The sequence below is a fragment of the Opisthorchis viverrini genome, assembly GCF_000715545.1.
Source record: "Opisthorchis viverrini unplaced genomic scaffold opera_v5_112, whole genome shotgun sequence".
Lineage (NCBI taxonomy): Eukaryota > Metazoa > Platyhelminthes > Trematoda > Opisthorchiida > Opisthorchiidae > Opisthorchis > Opisthorchis viverrini.
This window is the reverse complement of record NW_008751770.1, coordinates 1095198-1116934: the sequence shown is the minus strand read 5'-3', so window position 1 is coordinate 1116934 and position 21737 is coordinate 1095198. Positions and strand designations below refer to the sequence as shown.

At 44.6% G+C, this 21737-nt stretch overlaps 2 protein-coding genes across 2 annotated transcripts; one reads left to right on the top strand and one right to left on the bottom strand.

The window, feature by feature from the left end:
• Positions 1 to 652: 652 nt before the first annotated feature.
• On the bottom strand, positions 653 to 19642 carry T265_05825 (hypothetical protein; the record flags this gene model as incomplete). The annotated part of the gene is made up of 8 exons (XM_009170932.1): positions 653 to 1108; positions 3215 to 3355; positions 4229 to 4311; positions 9034 to 9174; positions 12346 to 12566; positions 15149 to 15216; positions 17189 to 17417; positions 19382 to 19642. The coding sequence occupies 8 exons, from the start codon at positions 19528 to 19530 to the stop codon at positions 815 to 817; spliced, it is 1326 nt and encodes a 441-aa protein (XP_009169196.1).
• On the top strand, positions 2473 to 10330 carry T265_05826 (hypothetical protein; the record flags this gene model as incomplete). Its single annotated transcript, XM_009170933.1, has 3 exons — positions 2473 to 2493; positions 2522 to 2705; positions 9864 to 10330. The coding sequence occupies 3 exons, from the start codon at positions 2473 to 2475 to the stop codon at positions 10328 to 10330; spliced, it is 672 nt and encodes a 223-aa protein (XP_009169197.1).
• Positions 19643 to 21737: the final 2095 nt, after the last annotated feature.

The following is a 21737-nucleotide window of genomic DNA, read 5'->3' as shown; positions in this document are numbered from 1 at the left end:
CCACGACACGGTTAAGCAATATTCTCCCTTACTCACCATCAAGCCAGATGAACGCCAAAAGTTTTACAGTGTTTGTACACCTGTGGATGGTCTAGCAAGCCTTCAGAGATTTAGCTAAGTATCACCCATGTAACTTCACAATCACACATGACCCATTAAGGCCGAACATAGTAAAGGAGAGCCCAATGTTTTGTTAACAATGAAATTCCAGCGGTCCTCCGACGCATATTCAACATCGACAGCAGAGATTCGGTTACACAATGCTCCCATGGTGTCTAGTCTAAAGGTACAACTGATTATAATGACGCAGTAGAACTTCAATAAATGCAGCAACGTGAAACTGGTCCGTGAGTGGTGCCACCAAGGAGACCAAATTTTACACATACCTCTAATCTACCACAAGGAGGCTAAACCTTGTAAGGGACTGCTACCACAATACTCACGCCTATAAATCCCCAGTTTCCACAACATTTAGCTTGCCAAGGACAGAGTAAATGCGTGGCTGGGACCGTATTATGTGGCATTTGCGATTTGTACCTGTTAAGCGATGCCCCCTCAAACAGTTCTTTGCTGCCTCATCACCTAACCCCACGGAGATTCTGGGATAATCCTTCTCGTATCAACATAAAATAAAACTAGAAGGTGGAATGAACGTGTTTATACGTGGAGCATGAAACAGTGGCGAGAAATGGTGATAATTTACAATCATAAAGTGTCGAAATTATCCCTAAAAAGATATATCAAGTCACATTGGTAAGAAAGTCAACTCTGAAGAATGCATTTCTAAAAGCCATTGCATTAGACGCACAAGATACTAGAAAACCAGTCGTCCAACTGCGACCACCTGAAGGAATGGTGAAATAACAGTTGAAGTGACAAAATAGAAAAGGATACCACAAGCCACTGAAACCGGTAATGCAGGGAGGGCTCGTCTGGTGATACCCAGGACGATGATAGTCACACACATTCCTACCAGAATAGCCACGTAACAGGTTGCAACTGTTATGACATCCCCGTCCAATGCGGCTCGACCAATTAGCAAGCTGTAGAAGACAAAGTCGCCCAGACCTAGCTTGACTCCTCGTTCTTCTCTGTCACGCAGGTCTAACTGAAGTGAGAAAAGGGGGCAGTGGAATGAAATTGCTGCTGACAGCAATCCTAATGATCATTACGCAGACAAAACAGGAGACCGAAAAGAACCAATGGTGCATAGGACAGTAATCACAACTTAGTCACAAGCCACGCGGTGCAGTTGTTTCTGGTCAGATTCACGTATATGCACGAATCCCTTAACCAGCACGGACATCTCCCTAGAATAGGACCCTATGATGAGGGGCCATACAAGTATTGAGCCGATTTTCCAGAAAGTCTCAGTATGAGTTGACTGACCTCATGAACGAAATGCTCAGAAATTAACCCGCGTTCCCTCAATGCAGTGGATGCACCAATTAGCTGTGAATCCGACGAATTTGCTTTAATATCGCCTTGCTTGCTTGGGTGAAGGTTAGGTTGGGTGAAGGATACACATGAGTCCCCATTTTTCGGTCACCTCCGCATGAAACGAATATGGAGTACAATATACGACAAACTCGTCTGTGGCACAAAACACACGAAAGTGAACTTAGTCGCTAACTGGTTAACATGCGGTGGAGCGTTTTACGTGAGTTCACATACAGTCTGCGAATAACAAAAACGCTATGTACAGACCTAGGTGTGTTGCTGCGCATGCCGTATTAAGCATGTCATTTGTCGCCGTCACTATTTGTCTGGTTTTTTTGCTCCTTTACGTGCGGGTTTGCGTCCGGTCACTACCTAAACCTAGTCGCTACATTCCGACCAGTCAAAATAAACTACCTATCCCGAATGCCAACATTTCCGCTGGCAGTATCAATTAAGGAACCATTGGGAAATTTGAAAAAGCCATAACGCATTCCTTCACTTGTGAGGGTAGTGTGACATTAACAACAGAGGGGAAAATGTTCACGGTTACGGTGCAAACTCCACTGTTTTACTAGAGAAGGGCATGAATACTAATTACAGACGAGAAAAGTTGACGTCCCCGAAGGGACTTACATGTAGTGAGAGCACTATATTAAGTAGCCTTTTATAAACTGCTGTTTATAAACTGTTAAACTGACAACTCAGTCCGCATGCATCGACCAATGCAGCTCTGCGTTAGGTACGTCAGGAGAATCTTTGCCAATTTAGGGTCTAACCATTGATAGCGGGTTTGAAACTCTGAGTTTCGTGAGATGTGCACTGATGATGAGTTCCAAGGATGACAGAGCTGTACTGTGTCATCATCATCATCACAATCGACAGCATGGCACCAGTGTTCAACACGGATGCTTCAGTGCTGCACAACCATGACTTATTCGAATGGTTTATTGTGCCTACACCTCCAGACACTCATTCAAATAATCTGGTTGGAAACTGGCAACAAGAACGCCATTAACATTGATTAGAAGCGAGATGGACGAGGTGGCCCAAGTGGTTAGAGCGCGAATTTACTGACTGGAAGGTCCGTGGTTCGAACCCGACCTCTGCCCCTCGACTTCCTTTGTCTAGGCTTGAGCAACCTGGCAGTATCCCAGCCCTCGTGCTTTCTTCGGGTGCCATGGCAGCTAGGGTGCTACAGCTGAACGTCTCTCTCTCTCTCTACGAGCCGCGAGTGGAGATACCAAGCCATACATTAGCTAGAGGAGGTTCGAATTAAATGTGGGTTCAGTATCGAATTAGAAGGTAATCAGAAGTGACACTGGAAATATTCACGACAAACAACCGCCAAATACAAATATTAACGAGACCGACGGTTCTCCTTCAAAATACGATACGTTTAAGGCCATAAAAACTGACCGAATAAGGCAGAAGCAGATTGGAAGACCGATAAACAAATGGCATCACCCAACAGTTTTCCTGGATAAAAAGCTAATGATATTGAGTTTGGGTTATCATCAATAATTCAACTACGCTCACTCGAGTAACTCCATAATGGTTACGAATCGTATCGGTTGAACTCGATTTTTCGCCTTCGCTTCCTTGTTTTTTTCATTATCCTATCCCCATCACTTCCTCACATCAAAATATGTTTTAAAATCAAACAAGGACAGGACATATTCGTCAAGAAAATTTAGAGGGACGGTAGTAGGATTGGAATAAAATCCAAAATCTAGCATAAATATCATCTTTGAATCGATGTTTACCACCAACTCACGTGAATTTGCCGCCATCTGCTAGCTGCGTCAGTCGAGTTCCCACTGTGCTCAGCGATGGGCTCCGTCATTCGCCTCAAATGCCGCTCACGCAGCTGTTCGGAAGTTGTGACGTTGGTGGACGGTAAATCACTTGAATTTTGCTTCAAAAACCATACGAAAAGACAGCCAATCAGCGGTAAAGTAGAAGAGAATATCAAAAGGCTTGACGGCACAACCTTGGTAATTTTACCACTAGTATCGCTAATTTATTCGCGACAGTTATTTGCAAATCGCAGTGTCGCGACATGGTGGCTAGTACACATGTAAATTACAATAGGGTCGTTTAAAAGTTTTTTTTAATGAAGTAGATTGTCTGTTGGAGGTACCATTCATCCGTTAGAAGTTGAATAGCGTTTTCGGGCCTGCATTGATCTTTAGACGCTAAAGTGTGACTAGAGGTAGCAAATACATGAGTTATGATGCATACGCTGTTCCACCCTGTGATGCACAAACATCACAACCACCCTAGTCATCTAAGGGTGGGCCTTCAAGTTGCATCTCTACTGAAGAAACATACTGTGTCCAACGTTGCGCCTCCGTAGCTATTTGGTGCCGAAGGGCTACAATTAGGTGAATGCGCGAGTAAATTTCAAATGGCTGAGAAGACTACCTCTGGCAAAATCAAGGCCAGCTGATAAACTAAAGCATAGTGCTTCTTGTATCATGTACTAACCCACTCAGTATCCGCATCATATGGTCATCCATAGTACTCAGGAAGTCATTATGAGGATGGAATACCAAAATACCAATGAAAATAGGAGATAGTAAAGAGCAGATCGAAACGGTTTGAGTGTTTATGTACTCGAACAAATCACTGCAGTAAGCTACAGTTGTGGTGATCTACAGAAAACAACCTGCGTGAGATAGGCTGCGGTATAGCAGCGTCACGATACCAAAGGTCCGAAAGTTTATGTTTATTCATGCTCAAAAGTAAATCATAAGCAGCATGACACCCATGGTGGTAATTATCTCACCTGACCTCCGGTGGAATGACGATATTCGGACATCAAAGGTACTTCGGCAGTGGAATCTGAGCCCTCTGCTTCAGAGCCGTTGGCTTGAAGGGGTTCAAACAGAAAAGTATCAAAAATTTAGTGGACAGCTATGAATCCGCTACCCTTGGTACTAGTGAAAAGAAATCTGTACACAGAAAACCACGCCTCGATGAAATGAGAAAAGCGACTGATTCAGTAAGGGCCAGTCGTGTATGTACAACTAGCCATGGTGAACATTCTGCCTGGATATAAATAATAGGTGTGCGATGATTGAGTTAATGAACATCAATCCCCCGGGAGACGTTCGGTGTTTTCCATAGAATACTTCGTATGTTTTCAGTTAGTGTTTAGGTTCCTGCCGTGTAATAACCGACTGTGTACTTCACACTAACCGCTCATCATAACTATGAAAGACTGACCGTTCGGTACCGTGAAATGATCCAAGTCTACAGCAGCAGTGGATTTTATCTGCATCAGCACCCTCACAACCTTCTCAGTCCAATAGGCGTTTTTTTATTAAGAGCATTAAGACCATTAAGAGCAGCACAACTCTCCACTTAAAAATTGAAAACCATTGAACCAGAAATTCAATTTCTATTCGCAATCATCCTCGATGTGCACTTCATAACGTCCGAGAGATTCAAATCTGCAAGGCTGTGGACAGGAATTTGAGTAATCTATCATCCAGCTAACAGTGCAGCTAATAATATAGGTCTCAATTACGTCATTCGAAAATTTCAAAGTTAACTGCGGATAAAGTATGAATACCTATTAGATTAACCGATGGTTTACCCGGTCTTTCTTAAACGACATCTCCCGATAGGTTCCAAACATTTCCCAAGATATACGCCTATTCGGTCAAGGCACTCTCCCAGTGATGCTCAGTCCTCAAATTTCGCTTACATGAGCCCATTGGTTGGTTTGCTACAGCGTATATGTTCTCTTAATTCTGAATTGTACTGTGTAAGATTTCAGACTAAGCCCGTGTTCTTGTACAATGCCGGGACACAAGGGGCATTGGGACAGAACACCTCATGGCTCCAGACACAGACGCAGTGGCTGTTGCTATCCCGTGTTCTTGTACAATGCCGGGACACAAGGGGCATTGGGACAGAACACCTCATGGCTCCAGACACAGACGCAGTGGCCTGTTGCTATCGTAGCTGGGAAGGGGGGTAAATTCGCTACAAACCCTATAATGTTTCCCACATTGACTGTTTCCCCCGTTAATTACAGAAAGCAATCGTTGGACAGGTGTTTGAACAAAAGACTTCAAGTAAAACAGGGGGAAACCGAGTGAACGGGGCGGTCATGCCCTCGCACCGTAGAAAATGTGATAGTGATGGTGTTTTCACTTTGCTATTAGTGTAGAATTTTGAAATTTTTATGGAGATTTCGTCCACATCACTGACGTGAATCTCGTGACCGAAAGATAAGTGGTGCTATATTCTGTCTAGGCGTGAGTTAGTCACACATCGGATCAGCCACTCGTGGTCGGATGGTTAAGTCTCCAAACTATCAACCGGGAAGTCGCGAATTCAAGACTCGCTTGAGTTGCATGAGATGCACACTACTGATAATCCCCAACAAGGATGAGACAGCTGTATATGACGTCTCGCTTTTTCGGCACTGATTGGCTTCATTGGGAGAACGAACTCTCCACTGTTTTCATTTCAAACCAACTGTTCTATGCTGCAATCTGAACATTTGGGAATAAGTGTCAACTAGGATGGCCAAACGTACAATGCCCATGTTTGATGCATGAGAGTGGTCGATCAATCGCAATATAATGGAATACCCCACGTCTGTCCTGTTAAACGACTCATGACTCCGTACTGTAAACGATCAATCACTTCCTAAAATTTCATGGGAACAGAAACTTCGGCGAAACAACTCCGTGAGAGCGTTTCCATGGATTAATGAGATACATCCGCGTTGACCAGAGAAAGAAATTAGCTCGAAACAGAACAAAACTTATTCGTTTATATTTATCCTGTCGTTCAAGATATTTCAGTAAGTTGCAAAACTTTTTACTAAACTTTCAAAGCTGATAACTATAGTGCTAACGAAACCACAACTCTGGTTGATAACCAACTTTTTGTGTGCATCAGGTCAGTAATATTTTGGATAAGAAAACGTATAAATATAAGGAATAGAGAGTAGTAAAGGATTCCAGCACGAACAGGCCTCATCTGGAGTAAATGCTATTGATGATAATTTCACATAGCGCATTCAGGTTTCTATGTATTGCGGACACCCATGATAACTTAAAACGTTGCTACTTCGAAAGAATAGCTTACAGTAGATAGACAAGTACGTTAGTTGTTCACCAGGTGAATTAGTGAAAAAATTCCAGGTCTCCTTGTTTACCTATCCGACATACGATTTGTGTCCTTTCCGAGATCTAGACGAAGTTAGCATTTGTGTTGGAAAAACTTTCCAACATTTGATACGCTATTTGTAGCTCAGTTTCCGCCAACTAAGAAGCGATCAGTATCGATTGTCGAAACACGGATCGTGCTACGTCAACTGCAATTCATGCCATTACTTTACTACACTCTGGTGTCGGGATTTATTCAGACTGTATTTAAACAGACACTTTGGGTGCAAACACAGCGGAAAATTTCGCCACACGTTCATATTTAACTCACACCCAGACGGGATGCGATACCAGACAGACTTACAAGCACACATCCACATCACGTGACCTGTTGCGGTCTGGTAATTCGAGTAACAACTAATGAGGCCTGTAAGATTTTATGGGGATTTTCCCTTTCTATGCTACCTATGGTATGGAAGTAGTGAAACGACCGCCTTAGTTTCGTACGGAGACGTTTCAGTCCGCTAGTTTACTCCTTTCTGTACACTCGCAGCTTTTAATACACTCAGATTAGTTCTTCGGACACTGGGTTAACATACCCGTAGTTTATTCTTGCGAAGCACCGTACCTCTACAGGGATGCCATCTTTACTCTAGACTTGACGGCTTTCCAACCAGGCGATTAGCGTGCTTATCCCTTCTTTTGTTGAAGGGCCACAGCTGGCATCGTACGATCATCTGGGGAATCAGCAGTTGAAGAAGACTCGAGTGGATACACATGCAAGCGGGAGGCTTTTTTGAAACACCCTGTCCATCGGAGAAGTCTCGGCTGGTGACAAGAATGATTTCGCGAGATGCCGTATGTACAGAGGAGTGAGCAGGTAAACGCTTTCCGGAGACTCGTCGCGGAAGGGAAAACAGTTTCGCATAGGTTGACGGAAACCCGGAGACTGCCTGCCAGAAGAGCCCTCCAAAATCCGACACCAGTCGTGGACTGTTAAAGTTTTCAGTAATCTTACCGGTGGTGTTTACCATCAACGTTCTGCTGGTCTTCTAGTCTTGAAGGATAAGCACAGCAATCGGACGGCTCCCTAAACACAAGAAGGTCCTTACATTCGAACACCCGATATATACAAGTTTCACAAGATAGAGTCCTTCGGCTTATTTCTGGTGACCTCAGCCAGTGAGACAGTCAAAGGTGTGTCGCCAACTTCGAATGTCATGGAATAAGGATAACAAGTAATCAGAGGAAAGTCATGAGTTTTCTTGGTAGTTTGTTACGGATTGTATCACCAGCGCCAGCCAACTCTTGTCCGAGAGTGGGTCTCTAACATCTGAACAACCAAGTGCGATCTGCGAGATAGCAGCACGTGGAGATCTATCGAATGGGATCATCGATGCTACCACACACTCATCGTTGTCCGTTTGAAATCAGCGTTCAACCGACCATCCAAGACAGACAACCCGTAGACCATCAGCGATAGTATGGCGAAAACGTCCGCCTTCGCTTTTTCACTTTAGAGCAAACATCTCCGACACAAGAAGACGGTCAATAAGGCTTCCCCAAAGAGGCTATGTGATAATAAAACATTTGGTAGTATTTCATCAGTACTCATCAGTACTCGTTTCCCAAGACAACCACCCCCAACTATGCTAAGGCATTAGGAGGGTCAATTTGTCACAGGTAACAAGATCTAAGTATCTATTGGTCATTCCGCGTTAGCATCCGTTCTCAGTCTTATCGTTCGATCGATTATTCGTAATGCAAACTAAGTGCGTAACCGAAACAATGTTCCGATTCCAAGGAGAAGTAACGCAAGCAAGTCTATCAAATTAGGAAACATTCAAAACAAACCGGAGGTATGCAAGACTGTATCGAAATTACCTGAGTCAGGTGAAGGAAAAAGAACAACTGAACTAGAACGTCATTGAGGTGGGTCTTGTCAAAGTACGCACGATAAGCATCGAGAATGGGCAACGGTGAAAACCACAACTCACTAAGATATGTCCGAAGGCTAAACAAAGTAGATACAGTGTTGAATTCTAATTCAATCAGGACAGTGTCACCGTTACGGTACTTTTGGATGGTTCATTCATCTACTGGAAAAAAACAATATTGTCAATGGCAAAAGCACGTTCAACAAATTGACAGGAAAGGACACAGGCTACCTCAAGCGCTACTTTGAGAACTGAAACTTTGAACGACATTAAATATATGCTAAATGGCAGTAGACATTAAATTTCACACGGTATAAAAATTGTCTATTAGTCTTTTCCTTTCCGATCGATAATGGGTAATGGTGTAGTCTTCCTACACCCACAGAACCCCATGTCCAATCTTTGCTAATAATGGCGAACCAGAGAGATGGACTACTGGCGGACCTGATGGAAGAAGTGAAATTTAGCAAGAGTGCGGATGTGCGACTATTATCCACAGCTATACACAGTGAAACAAGGTTATTTACCATTAGCACCGGTCGACGCGGTGATGAGATACACAGCAGTGGTTGAATAGAGGAGAGCCGGGAATAGTGGTTGTTCCCTCTCGTGTGCCATTTCAACCAGCATACGAAGAGGACCTCGGGGACAGAGGACGGCCACTAGGTCTGAAAGTAAAAAGGGTGAGAGTTAGGTGGAACAGAGTGGGATTGGTGAAGAACATGAGGAACCACTGCGTAATCAGACGAGAGGGACGGAAAAGACACACTAGCAGAGCGGGTTTAGCTTATGGAATCCTTGTTACAAGTAAAACTGACCCCCCATTACGCCTACTTCATTTATCCACATAAGAGATCTAGTGATTTCGGTAAGAAAGCCGGGATGTTGCGACTGAAGCAGTGGAAGATCAGCACATCCTTCAAACTCATGAAGAAACAGAAATGAGCTCCTATCCCTAAGAATCCCTTTAACAGACCAGTCACACTAAGCTAACGCCAAATAAAATGTGTCTCGCTGTACAAGCAAGACATTTCGTGTACTAATAATACTTGGCGAAAACGTAAGTACAGTGTGAAGAAGAACCGGATGAGACTAGCTCACACACATAAAATTGTAAAAAAAAACCCTACTATACTGATTTGTCAGAAAATAACGAAGTAACTGGAATAGGAAGCGAAGGAGTGTGACGTAAAATATCAAAGTAACACCACAGTAAGCTAAGCATAAACGAAAGTCCATTCAAATTGGACATCATACAAACAGGGCTTCCATGTAAGGGTCACCCACCAACAGTTTCATGAAGATTGAGCGTTCCAGATGGTCCAAGTGGTTAGAGCGCGAATTTACTGACCGGAAGGTCCGTGGTTCGAACCCGACCTCTGCCACTCGACTTCCCGTCTAGGCTTGGGCAACCGAACAGTATCCCAGCCCTCATGCAACCTTCGGGTAGCATGGCATTTAGGCACCGAAAGGGTGCTACAGCCGAACGATTTTTTTCATCACGTATGCCAGTGTAGTCAAAGAATGCGAGCGTTCAAGCTCAGCAACATGACCGACAAGCAAACCAAGTGTCTCGTCTTCTTGACTGGTTTTCAATCGCCACATGATGCAGATATACGGATCCAACTATTGAATCAAATTAAACGGGATTCAAAGTTGACGATTCTGAAACTTACTACCAAATCCCAGAATCTCATCAATTCCAAGGCTGATACTGTAATGATTGAACATCACCAGACCTCTCGGCTCAACAAGGTGTGCAAAGTAATTTCCAAAAGTCAAACGGACCCGAGAGAAATCCGCCACACCCTGTTGGTTCAATGATGAATGAAACTTTCCACACCATTGTGCCTACCGGAACCACAGGTAAGGCAAGCGCAAAACGGCCACAAAGAATGCTGCAGGTTCGACTTCAGGAGCTCACGAAAACGGAAAAAGAACGTACTCAGCGAGCGTGACCAGAAAATCCAGGATCGAATCACCCGGCGCACCAATTACTCTCGAGCGTGACACAGATTCTGACATCACTCTGACTTCAAAAGTAACCCGTAAAGCAATTGGAAGGCCATCAGTAGAACATACTAAGTGTTCCACCGCTGTCCAGAATGTCACGAGAGAGGGGCAGGCAGAAGATACACCACAGCAGTTCAAGAAGGCCACGTGCTGATTCGAGGATGTGGTGAACGTTGTCCACGGTGGAGGCAGGGTCGAATACCAAGTCAATCAGGCAGCAGAAGTCAGATTTCAGGAAAGAGTCCATCAAGTAGCACATTGTAGCTCCAAAATGGAACCACGCCGCATAGAACAACAATCAACCGTAACATAACCCTGAAGTGGAAAGCACGACCAGAACCCTCTGAGGACGAATAGCGTCAAGGGTCAGGTGTCCTGAGGCCTGCCAGTCTGAATAACTGAACATCCCATTGACTAGGTGGATGTGTCACGTGCGGGATACGAACCAAACGAAGCCATGGTCAGAATGTCGCACGATTGGGACTATCACTTATAGGTCAATGCTTCTCACCCCCTCACTAAGATTTTCGCGGATCCTTGTGGCAACCCCATACGGTTGCAATAATTTTCTTTCGTTTCCATAGAAGACCTTTTGATTTACCATAGTGGGCGGAACGGACCGACACAGGAGTTGTACTACCGCTCATAAGGCACAACATCATAGTCAGCCACTGCTAAGCAGTCAGACTCTCGAACTTCATCAGAACCATAGACACTCATCCCGGAAATTTACGAGTGAATATCTTATCTCTAGCGGGACCGACTGGCCTGTTCAAGAATGGAAATAGTCCCATCCAATTTCCCCTGAACGGGAGGGGACTGAACCATATAACCGGACTAAAGAAGAACAGGGGGCCAGCTTGACTCCTGTTGTAGCAGGACTCTCAGCCTAACTTGTCCTTCCTTATGAGTGTTAGTTAAAGAACAGTAATAGCAACTTCCGTCTGGAAGAGGTCTTTTTGAGTATGTATTCACACTCAATCACGCATAAACACTCCTGGATATCCGAGATGACCTTAACCCTGTGGACTGGTTTATATTACTTCACTAGCTTTCTCAATAAAAAGCATCTTGTATTCTCCCACTTGTTCCCATGCAAGTGCAATGGGGCTCTGCAAACTTCTTCTACAGAAAGTGATGCTCAAACTATTATATGAAAACGAAATTGTTTTCGTCTTAGGCGAAGAAAAGACAGGCCTTTGTGAATGAACCGATGAAATAGCCTCGTCCTTTGGCATGAACCTTACACTCACACTGTGTAAGGCGTCATGAGGTTTTTTAGGAATTTTGGAATTCGTATTGGTCCAGGCCATTATACAATAGATGAATTCGGTAAACGAAATGGTGGGGCTGGGATCTTTAGTCAATTTGGAACATTCTCTGAAGAAAGCGACCTTTGCCAAATCCCAAAGGGTGTGCACATGAGGCTATTGAAGAGTGTGTCCAGTGCCGGACGCCACGGCGGCTCGGTTACGTGTTCTAGTGGTGTAAACCATAAACGTCAACCAGGTAGAGATGCAGCGCCCCTACTCGATGGCTTTCTTTGGCTTAGTGGAACCGTGCAGATGTCCCTGTGATTCATGGAGATTCAAGGGACAAAGCAATGGGAAATTCACTCGGTCAGTATATACGGAAGGCATCTCGAACCAGTGTAGCAAGCCAGCGAGTAAAAAAAATTAGACAACGCGAGCGGATGCAGCTCACTTTATCATTGTAAGTGATAGCTGAGGGCGAGACCCCACTGTGTTGAAAAAATGACCTAACTGACTGGAATGGTTAAGTCTGTGAGTTTGGGAGTATAAAAAAGGAGTAAAAAGTCTACTCACCCCAAACTGCCAGTGCCCCCAAAAGAACCCAACAAGTCCACTTGGGTAGATATTTCAGAAACATCAGTGCAATTTGAGCAGATATGAAAATCAGATATGCTTGCTGTAAGACCAAAGGTCCTCTCCAGTGAATCACTACCATCCCGACCACACCGAAGTTCCACAGAATGAAAGCCATCGTAATGTAGTCAACAAAAATCCCCATTGCACGGATAATCTCTCTGAAAAGGTGAGAAGTTGGTATGGGTGATGAAAATGAACAACGGTCTATGCTGAACGCAACCACTTAGGTCGTAGACGTTAGCGAACATTTCAAGGTTATGAATAGACCAAGAAAGCAATCTGACTTGTCTCTTTTCAGACCAAATTGCAGATAGTGGATAAAGTAATCGCTAACAAAACGTCAAAATCAAGACCGGAGTTGAACACTAAAACGCCACCCATAAGTGGGTCACATGAAGCCCTAGGGAACAGAAACTTAATCAGAACTGTCTTCGCTCGACTCCATTTCAGCTACAGTTATCCATCTATCTGGACAGGCTAGAGTTTCCCCTTCTTCAAGCTGGCAAGTTTTGCGTACGAGAAAGTCGGACACCCCACCGAGCGTTATTCACGCTTGCTAACAGAAGTTGAAAGGTAATTCGAGACAGTTAGTCGATGACGCTGATTCGCCTCGATTCCTGGGTTGGAAGCCAAGATGGCGACCAAACATCCATACCGAAAGAGAGAGAGAAACACGTCTGACGACAAATGGTCAACGATTTTTCAATTACTCTGCTGCCAAACATCTAATTTTAAATACCATGCGACTTTTCACACACGTGCTAGATGACAGGTCCAGGTGAGTTGCAACGCAGCACGCGAAAGCTGAAAGATAAATGGAAGCACCTAGCCATATCTCCAGCATAAATCAATAGGCCATGAAAACAGACAAACCATCCCACGGTAACGGATATCCGACACTGTCAGTAGATTGGATTTCGGGAATCATTGGTGAGCGCAGAGACCGCCTTGAACTTCACCCAAAGAGCATACAAACAGCTACCTACTTGCAAGTTCCACTGTATGGGTTCGCTTTCCCAATAAAAGACTAGGAATGGGATCCCTACGTTCGACCATTTGTATGGGTCTCAAAAAGGAATCAATGAAAACTTGTGGCTTGAAGGATACAGTTGCAGTGGTTTTCACGATTTTTAGGCGTGCTACTTTGCCCAGCTAGCTGCCGACTCTTTCAGAGAACCAAACGATTATTGGTGAGTAGTCGGCACATTCTGTCCGATTAGTTCTTCAGGAACATTCATAGACTAGTAATTATCAGGTCCGCCGCAAGCATCGACTGATAAAGCGAACCATGCTGATTACTCACCCGTAGTCGAATTCTCGGGATAAGTCAACGGCTCATCAGATGAAGAACCACACTAAAAATCCAATCTGCCGGCTCCACAAACTGGTCTCGGATTAACTCCCCCGAGATTTCTCTTGTTCAACCCTCCTAAGTCCACCTGATAAGTCGAAATAAGAATCTAAGCGTTCATACGGCTAAGCGCTGCGAAAACCGACGGCCTCAGCTTTTTGCACTTATACAACGCACTCACACTACTAGTATTGAACGAGTAGCCAAGAGGCAAGGAAGCAATTTCATTGCGAGAACCAGTGGATAAATAAGCGGCCACTAAACCATTCCCAACCTAAATGGACTAATTCATTTTATTGAGCTCCGACAATTCATCACACTTAACGCTTCGATTCGAATCGGATACTCACTCCGTAACCGGGTCCTTAAGTAATCCGACTTAGCTGAACGACATGGGTGTCGGGCGGAGAAGCTGCAGCAAGTGACAACTGATGTTACATGTTCACGAGAGAGTAGCTGTCTTAATGCGCGATTTATTGGGTTAGGATAAGAATAGAGTAAATAATACCTTTATCAGTATTAGTAGTTATCGGTAAGGCACGCATCTCCACCACCTCCACGACTAAAGTGCATCTTTTCTGGACGGGAGACGTCCTGCGTTCTGATTTAACGTGGACTCCGTCGTTTGTGAATATTTCCATTGGATTGTGCCAAACGGTGACACTGCTTTTTAGTTTTATGGAAATGAGATGTACTAGTACATTAACAAAATGTGCTTCACCCTATTTTCCAACCATAACTTCGATCTGTATTGCGACTGCAAAAAAAATCACCATGCTAAACTGTCCAGTAACCTATGTAAAGTCTGTTCCAGATTGGCAGACAATTAGATAAACTCTGATCCAAGAAAGGCTAATTCCCTTAAGATCGTATACAGGTGCCTCCCATTGGTTAGGACTATGTGTGCAATCTCCCCCTTGCTTGAGAGACCCCATGAAGGCTCATCTTGGCCTTAGGACTTTGTAGTGAGTAAGCATGAAAACCGAAACGGGACGCCCCAACAGCAAGGTTTGTGAGCGAATTAGCCTCATGCTGCGGAAAAGTACAAGAACCGAATGTCAAAAACAACTGGCAGCAGCTCAATTACTGACTACCTGATTAAGTGACTAATTGACAGCTCAGTGGTTAGGATGTGAACATGCTGATTGGAAGATCCGTGGTCCGAACCCAACCTCGGCATCTATAGTTCTCTCATGCAACGTAGCAGTATCTCAGTTTTTGTAGTCTCTTCAGGTGATGTGGAAACTATGCACCGAAATGATGTTACAGCTGAACGCTTTAACTAAATGGTTACTAAATGACATCGAGCGCACAAGTAATCTGCTGGATAATGTGCGCAAAACAACAAGTCAACATTTTTGGGTGTAAAAACAATTGTTACCGACTTACGTGAAGAAGAGGAAGGATATTAAAAACAAAAGCATGAAAGTTGTCAGGATTAGCCAACCGTGAATAAACTGAAAAGAAAATAAGAAAGAAGCTTTTAGCTGTCGACTCAAGTGTAATAGTATGGGATTATGAACATTGAAAGTAATCCCAGATGAATATTCCCTTTACATATGCCATCGTCAAAAGAGCCCTACAACATAAGCGGACAAAATGGTTAGGGTACCATTCCGCTTCCCCATTAAGGCCTTAAGGTACACATTGAAGTCCACATAACGACCAGGCTCCTCGCATGCAGCCTTCAAGGTCGAATGTTGTACGACTTCAATGGCTTTAGCATCAACAGGAATCCATACTTTACCAGATGAAATTGTCTGTTCTGCGTGACAGAATAAGCTATCTGTAGCGTCGCAAAGTATGAAGTTCCACTTTTGTCTTCCTGAACGTGCGAGGCTAACAACACTTCTTCAACTCATTTTAAGCGTCCTGGATCCATAGTTGAATATGAGCCAACACTGAGCGCCCATCCCTAAAATTCCATACGACATTCGTTTTACATCATGAGGTTGGAAAATCAAGCGGATTTTGCGGTACTTCACAGAGACTCATTAACGTCGTTCTCCAATTCATTTTCTCATAACCTGCCCGGTAAAATGCTCCCAATTTCGATCTGATAGTCATGTTTTCGCACCGACATCCATTGTCGGGTGTGATGACCGTCCACTTTGTTATGATCAAAAAACGTGCGACCATCGGGATTATGGTAGCCACAAGTCACTTCATTTTGCGGAAGAAGTCGTCTCATCGGAAAAAGGGATCCGCACAGGCATCTCCACCGGGATTCTGATATGCATTTCAGTCTAATTCCGGGGTTTTGTTGAGCTTTGAAGAGTCCCTTTGACCGAAGACTGACAAGATGTAAACAAAATCCATTTTTCTTCAGTTTGTTGGTTTACAAGATAGTCCACTTTGTACAAGCAATGGGGAATTCATGAAAAGCATGACTGTGTTGGAAAAGCCCTATCATTCATAACCAACGCATATTCGATTTCCCTCAATGGAGCATGGCAAGTTGTACAGAAATATACTGTTATAAGGATAATAATATTAGTACACTCATATAATTTCTGGATTTGCTCTGAAACTTGTAATTGCTGGCCAGCTCGTATGAAAGACTTGCAACCCTAATTCAGAGGCCCTGCGCAGAAATTCATATCATCGACAGTAATTACATGCATGTTCTGAAGCGCTTTCAACAATGCCGAAGTGCTTTTGCAATGATAAAAATCTACTCTAAACAAAACCTTTTAGAGGAAGTTCAGTTAGCCAGTCCCAGTTGAAGCAGCTGGTTCGAAGCGCTCCCCTCACAGGGCGACAACAGAATGGAAAAAGTTGAAAGAAAAGTTGAATACACTAACATGATACACTGACTGCTATAGCCAAAACCCGCAGCATAAAGCTTAAAAGTGCCACACAAATCTGGCTCGCTGAGCTCCCCAAATCCCTTACGACGTCTACGCCAAAAGGGTAAGGGATGTCCACTGTTTCCTACCGAAAACAAATCTTAAGACGATGGAAACAGCGTTCTCTGGCCAGAGTCTTCCCGCTTGAGAAGAGCACTAAGGTGGTAAGACACTTCATTTCGTCCAAGGTATTCCTTCAAAACGCTCTTGAATAAGTCTATTACACACCGTTCGGCTACGTTGATGCTGGCCCAAATCCTAAATGCTCATACTTACAACCAACAGATATTCAGCCAAACTAAACCACTCGAGTTTGGTTGGACAAGGGAACCAAGAGGTCGTATGGATTGGGGAAGGTGAGTACGAATGGCAACAAATGGCGCTAGTCTGGTGTTGTATGTAGGCTAACTGACCATTGTATACAAACTAATGCATCCTCCATACTCGTTTGACTGATAACACGGATTTTTAGTCCGAACAATATGAGTCCAATCAGTGACAAGTATGCACAGACGAGTTGTCGATGCAATTGACAATTCATAGTTGACAATTTATAGTTTCATGAAAATGAACAACGTACCCGGTAACACTGGTACTTGAAGAGTAGTACCAGAACGCACGTCATCACAATGATGACAGACATGAAAATCAATGTGTTTGCAATCGTCTGCCAGGTTCTGGTACCCAAGTCGGCGTCTGGTGTATGAAACGGTGTGTAGATCAAGTAAGTCTCCGTGGAGGCGTAGTAGTCGACCGTAGTTGCGACCAAAACCACGAAGAACATGCAGATGGTGACTGGGATGAAAAGACTGGGTGGACAAAAGCCGAAAAGGGTAGAATATTTATGGTGGCACATGCATCCTCCACACTAGAGCCAACTAAAAGACTGTATGTACAAATATGACAAAGCACATTAATCTACCTCCTTACAAGCAAGCAGCTCTTTGCATTGCTGCCTCGGGGGAATTCCGAGCGGTTTCACTGTGACTGTCTTTTCGGAGCCACCGCATGTCGGGAAATTATCTACTAGTAGAGATACCGTAAATGGGGGACAAGTCGAATTAGATCACTCACGCAGACGTTACAAAATGAGTGGATTCAGAATCATCTACTGATGACGCACAGCCCAAGTGGGATGGAAAACAGCCAAAAAGAAACTCTTCCTAGCTTTTAAATATGGAATGACCTGACTCGCAACATGGAATCGAAGAAGAATCCTCAAAACGAATAAATCCTTCTGAGAAACAGGTTAGATCCAGGCCTGCGGGCCATTGCTACCGGCAGGTCAAAAAGTGACGAGAGGCGTGAGCATATCAGAAGATACGAGTAGAACAATTAGGGAGTACATAAGGCACCCAAACGGCTCTACAGAAGCAACTGATTTTACGAATTCTGAAGTGTGGTATTCTCCCCTTTAAGATGGCATCCATGGGACCAGTTCTAAGCCCGGAACGCTCTCAACACTGTTCCCAGAGATGTAGCCGTCAGTCTTGGAGCAGTTTAGAGTCAAATGCTCCTTCGTAAATTTTTTACCATCTGACTACATTGTTCGCATAAAATTACACCTTTTTATCGCTCACGATCGGTTCACGACGAAGCAGCGGGATAATGATCAGTGATCTCTCAGTAAAGATGACCACAAGTTTAATGAAACGTGCGGCACCAACGAAAGCGGAAAACATGAATGGTGAACAACTGTAAAGGTTTGTATAGGTGGGATGATATTAATTACCAAATTGTGATCAAGGCATTCCACTCCATCTTTACTACTCAATCTTTAAATCCCTTGTTCCTTTCTTCGAGGTCATACCCGCCACCTATAATATTAAAACAGACCAGAACAAGTGGAGATAAGTTCACTCATGTGTGGACTTCGTTTCAAAGACGATTCGTTACAAAAGGTGCGCCGTGAAAGAGCCGGACCTGAGTGAGTGAGTGAGTGAGTGAGTGAGTGAGTGAGTGAGTGAGTGAGTGAGTGAGTGAGTGAGTGAGTGAGTGAGTGAGTGAGTGAGTGAGTGAGTGAGTGAGTGAGTGAGTGAGTGAGTGAGTGAGTGAGTGAGTGAGTGAGTGAGTGAGTGAGTGAGTGAGTGAGTGAGTGAGTGAGTGAGTGAGTGAGTGAGTGAGTGAGTGAGTGAGTGAGTGAGTGAGTGAGTGAGTGAGTGAGTGAGTGAGTGAGTGAGTGAGTGAGTGAGTGAGTGAGTGAGTGAGTGAGTGAGTGAGTGAGTGAGTGAGTGAGTGAGTGAGTGAGTGAGTGAGTGAGTGAGTGAGTGAGTGAGTGAGTGAGTGAGTGAGTGAGTGAGTGAGTGAGTGAGTGAGTGAGTGAGTGAGTGAGTGAGTGAGTGAGTGAGTGAGTGAGTGAGTGAGTGAGTGAGTGAGTGAGTGAGTGAGTGAGTGAGTGAGTGAGTGAGTGAGTGAGTGAGTGAGTGAGTGAGTGAGTGAGTGAGTGAGTGAGTGAGTGAGTGAGTGAGTGAGTGAGTGAGTGATGAGTGGAGTGAGTGAGTGAGTGAGTGAGTGAGTGAGTGAGTGAGTGAGTGAGTGAGTGAGTGAGTGAGTGAGTGAGTGAGTGAGTAGTGAGTGAGTGAGTGAGTGAGTGAGTACGTGAGGCTATAGTGTTACCTTACAGTTGATTTCGAAATTCCGTGCGAAACATTACAACATTAACTTTACCGAAGGTGATTTCTCTGAATGATAGCCCTAATCCTGTTGTTCCGGTCAGATACTTAATCAAGGGTGATTCAGACTTAGGTGAAATGATTGTCACAAACCAACTCACCGAATAACCTGTTTTGCCCCGAAAACAAGCAGTTCGTCGGCCTTAAATGAAGCGTTTGACGCCCCGAGAGGAGCTTCACCCTGAGAATAAGAATCGTCATGCCGCGTCGGTGGCTGGGATAAAGCATTCGAAGAATTACTGTCAGCCATTGTATACAAACAGCCTGGACAGTGGATACCCACACGATGACGGCTGGAAACAAGACGCAAGTCAAGTTAGTTGAAACATCCAACTTTGCGAAATCCGCCCTGTGCTAAGCGGTACTTCTACGATTGCAACCACCCCACCGAGAACTACTACACACACAAATATAGTCACTAGGTCCTCGGACAGTGATTCCAAGTGTGACGGAACGCACAACAGATATTCCAAAACGCAAACCAACTAGCAAAAAAAATACAACTCAAAAGCGATTGAGAAAATAGCTTAGCAAAAAAAATACAACTCAAAAGCGATTGAAGAAAATAGCTGTTTCTGTGGTCCTACAGGTAGGATGCTCCATGATAATCGGGTTTCAAACAGAAGAAGCTAGACACGTTTCTCACAGCCGAAAAAATAGCTGTTTTCAACTGTCTCAAAGTTTGTCACTTTCGATAACGTTTTGCGCAAGTGATTGAAGATGCATGTTTCAAGAGATATAAAGTTGCATCTTCTTTGAACAGGTTTTCTTACATCGTTGCCAACTGATTCAGCTTGAGTTCTCGTAAAAGGACATTTTCTAACGTGCTTCCTCGTAAACATTGCTTTCTATATGACGGTGGTCTAAGATAGCTTGAGGGTCAACGAAGGCTGATTGCTACCGTGCGTTTTGCTACCGGATGAAGATGCATATCTAGATGGCCCAAGTGGTTAGAGCGCAAATTTACTGAACGGAAGGTCCGTGGCTCGAACCGGACCTCTGCATCTCGACTTCCCCCGTCCAAGATTGGGCGACCTGGAAGTATCCCAGCCCTGGTGCACATTACGGGTGACATGGCAGTTAGGCACCGAAAGGGTACTACAGCTGAACGGAACGACAGATCTAGATGCTGTGACCGTAATTTGAGGTACTTGGCTACTTGGAAAATCTAACATGCCAGAATCAGAAGTGATTCAGTATCACCAGGCCCCAGATGCCCGCTGCAACATCACTAGAGAAAGCGATCTAAGTGGTTGGTTGCACACATACAAGTAAACTCATTCTACATCGGCCATTGCACGGTGCCATCAGATGGGTCGCCTTACTTGCTCTATACAACAGGGCAGGTGACCGAAAACAGGCTAGTGCTGACGCCTCTCTTCCTCCTCTTTCACATAAGTTTTCTTCCCCTATCCTCACCCCATCAATAACTCTCTCTTTGTAGGAACAGTACTCACGACTGATAGCTCCGTTCGTCCTGCATAGGTTTTTGCAGCAACATCTGCACATCATCCGGTGCCGAAATCCCCAGGTATCCCGGAATCAACCTCCACGCCTCGAAGCCCAGTCTACCTGAATGCCTTCAATGTCCGCACTCCGAAGCAAGACAACACCTTGATCAAACGGGACAAATTTGAATCTGCTGTAGCCTAACCCACTCGCAGCAGTCAAATATGGTAAAGTCAGGAGGAACGTAGTTATGCAGAGTTTTGCTAAGCCCGACAAGCCAAAACAAGAAGTGTCATCAACAAATAAGCTTGGGTCCTGCAGTAATCCACTGTCTACCTGAATCGGGTGTTAGGACGTGGTAATACTGGAGAATGATGACTGGACTCGCTTGGCATTGATATATTCTGTGTATCAGAAAGAATTTAAGATACGAAAACAGTTGTTGAGTTGACCACCTCATCGCTCCTCACTCGCTTCAAGCTGCGCATCTCCGGTGATCCCGAGGCCGCTGCGGTGGATTACGCAGAGGTCGGTATTGTCCTAAGTGACCGGGCGGAATGATCCTTCCTTGACTGGATGCCCGTTGATGTTCGCCTCTGTTCGGTTCGTCTGATAACGTCAATGAAGGAATCTCACAAGCGGGAAGTCGATGTCTGCAAGCTGCGCATCTCCGGTGATCCCGAGGCCGCTGCGGTGGATTACGCAGAGGTCGGTATTGTCCTAAGTGACCGGGCGGAATGATCCTTCCTTGACTGGATGCCCGTTGATGTTCGCCTCTGTTCGGTTCGTCTGATAACGTCAATGAAGGAATCTCACAAGCGGGAAGTTGATCGATGTCTGGTTGTTGTATCTGCTTACGCCCCAACTGATTGTAGCTCTGATATCATCAAAGACAAATTTCATGATGCCCTGAATGCTCTGTTGAGGCAGGGTAAAAGCCCATATGTCGTTCCGTCACGAAGAGACTGGACCTTACCGTGGCGTGGCGGTTGGTGTACCTCGGCGGCC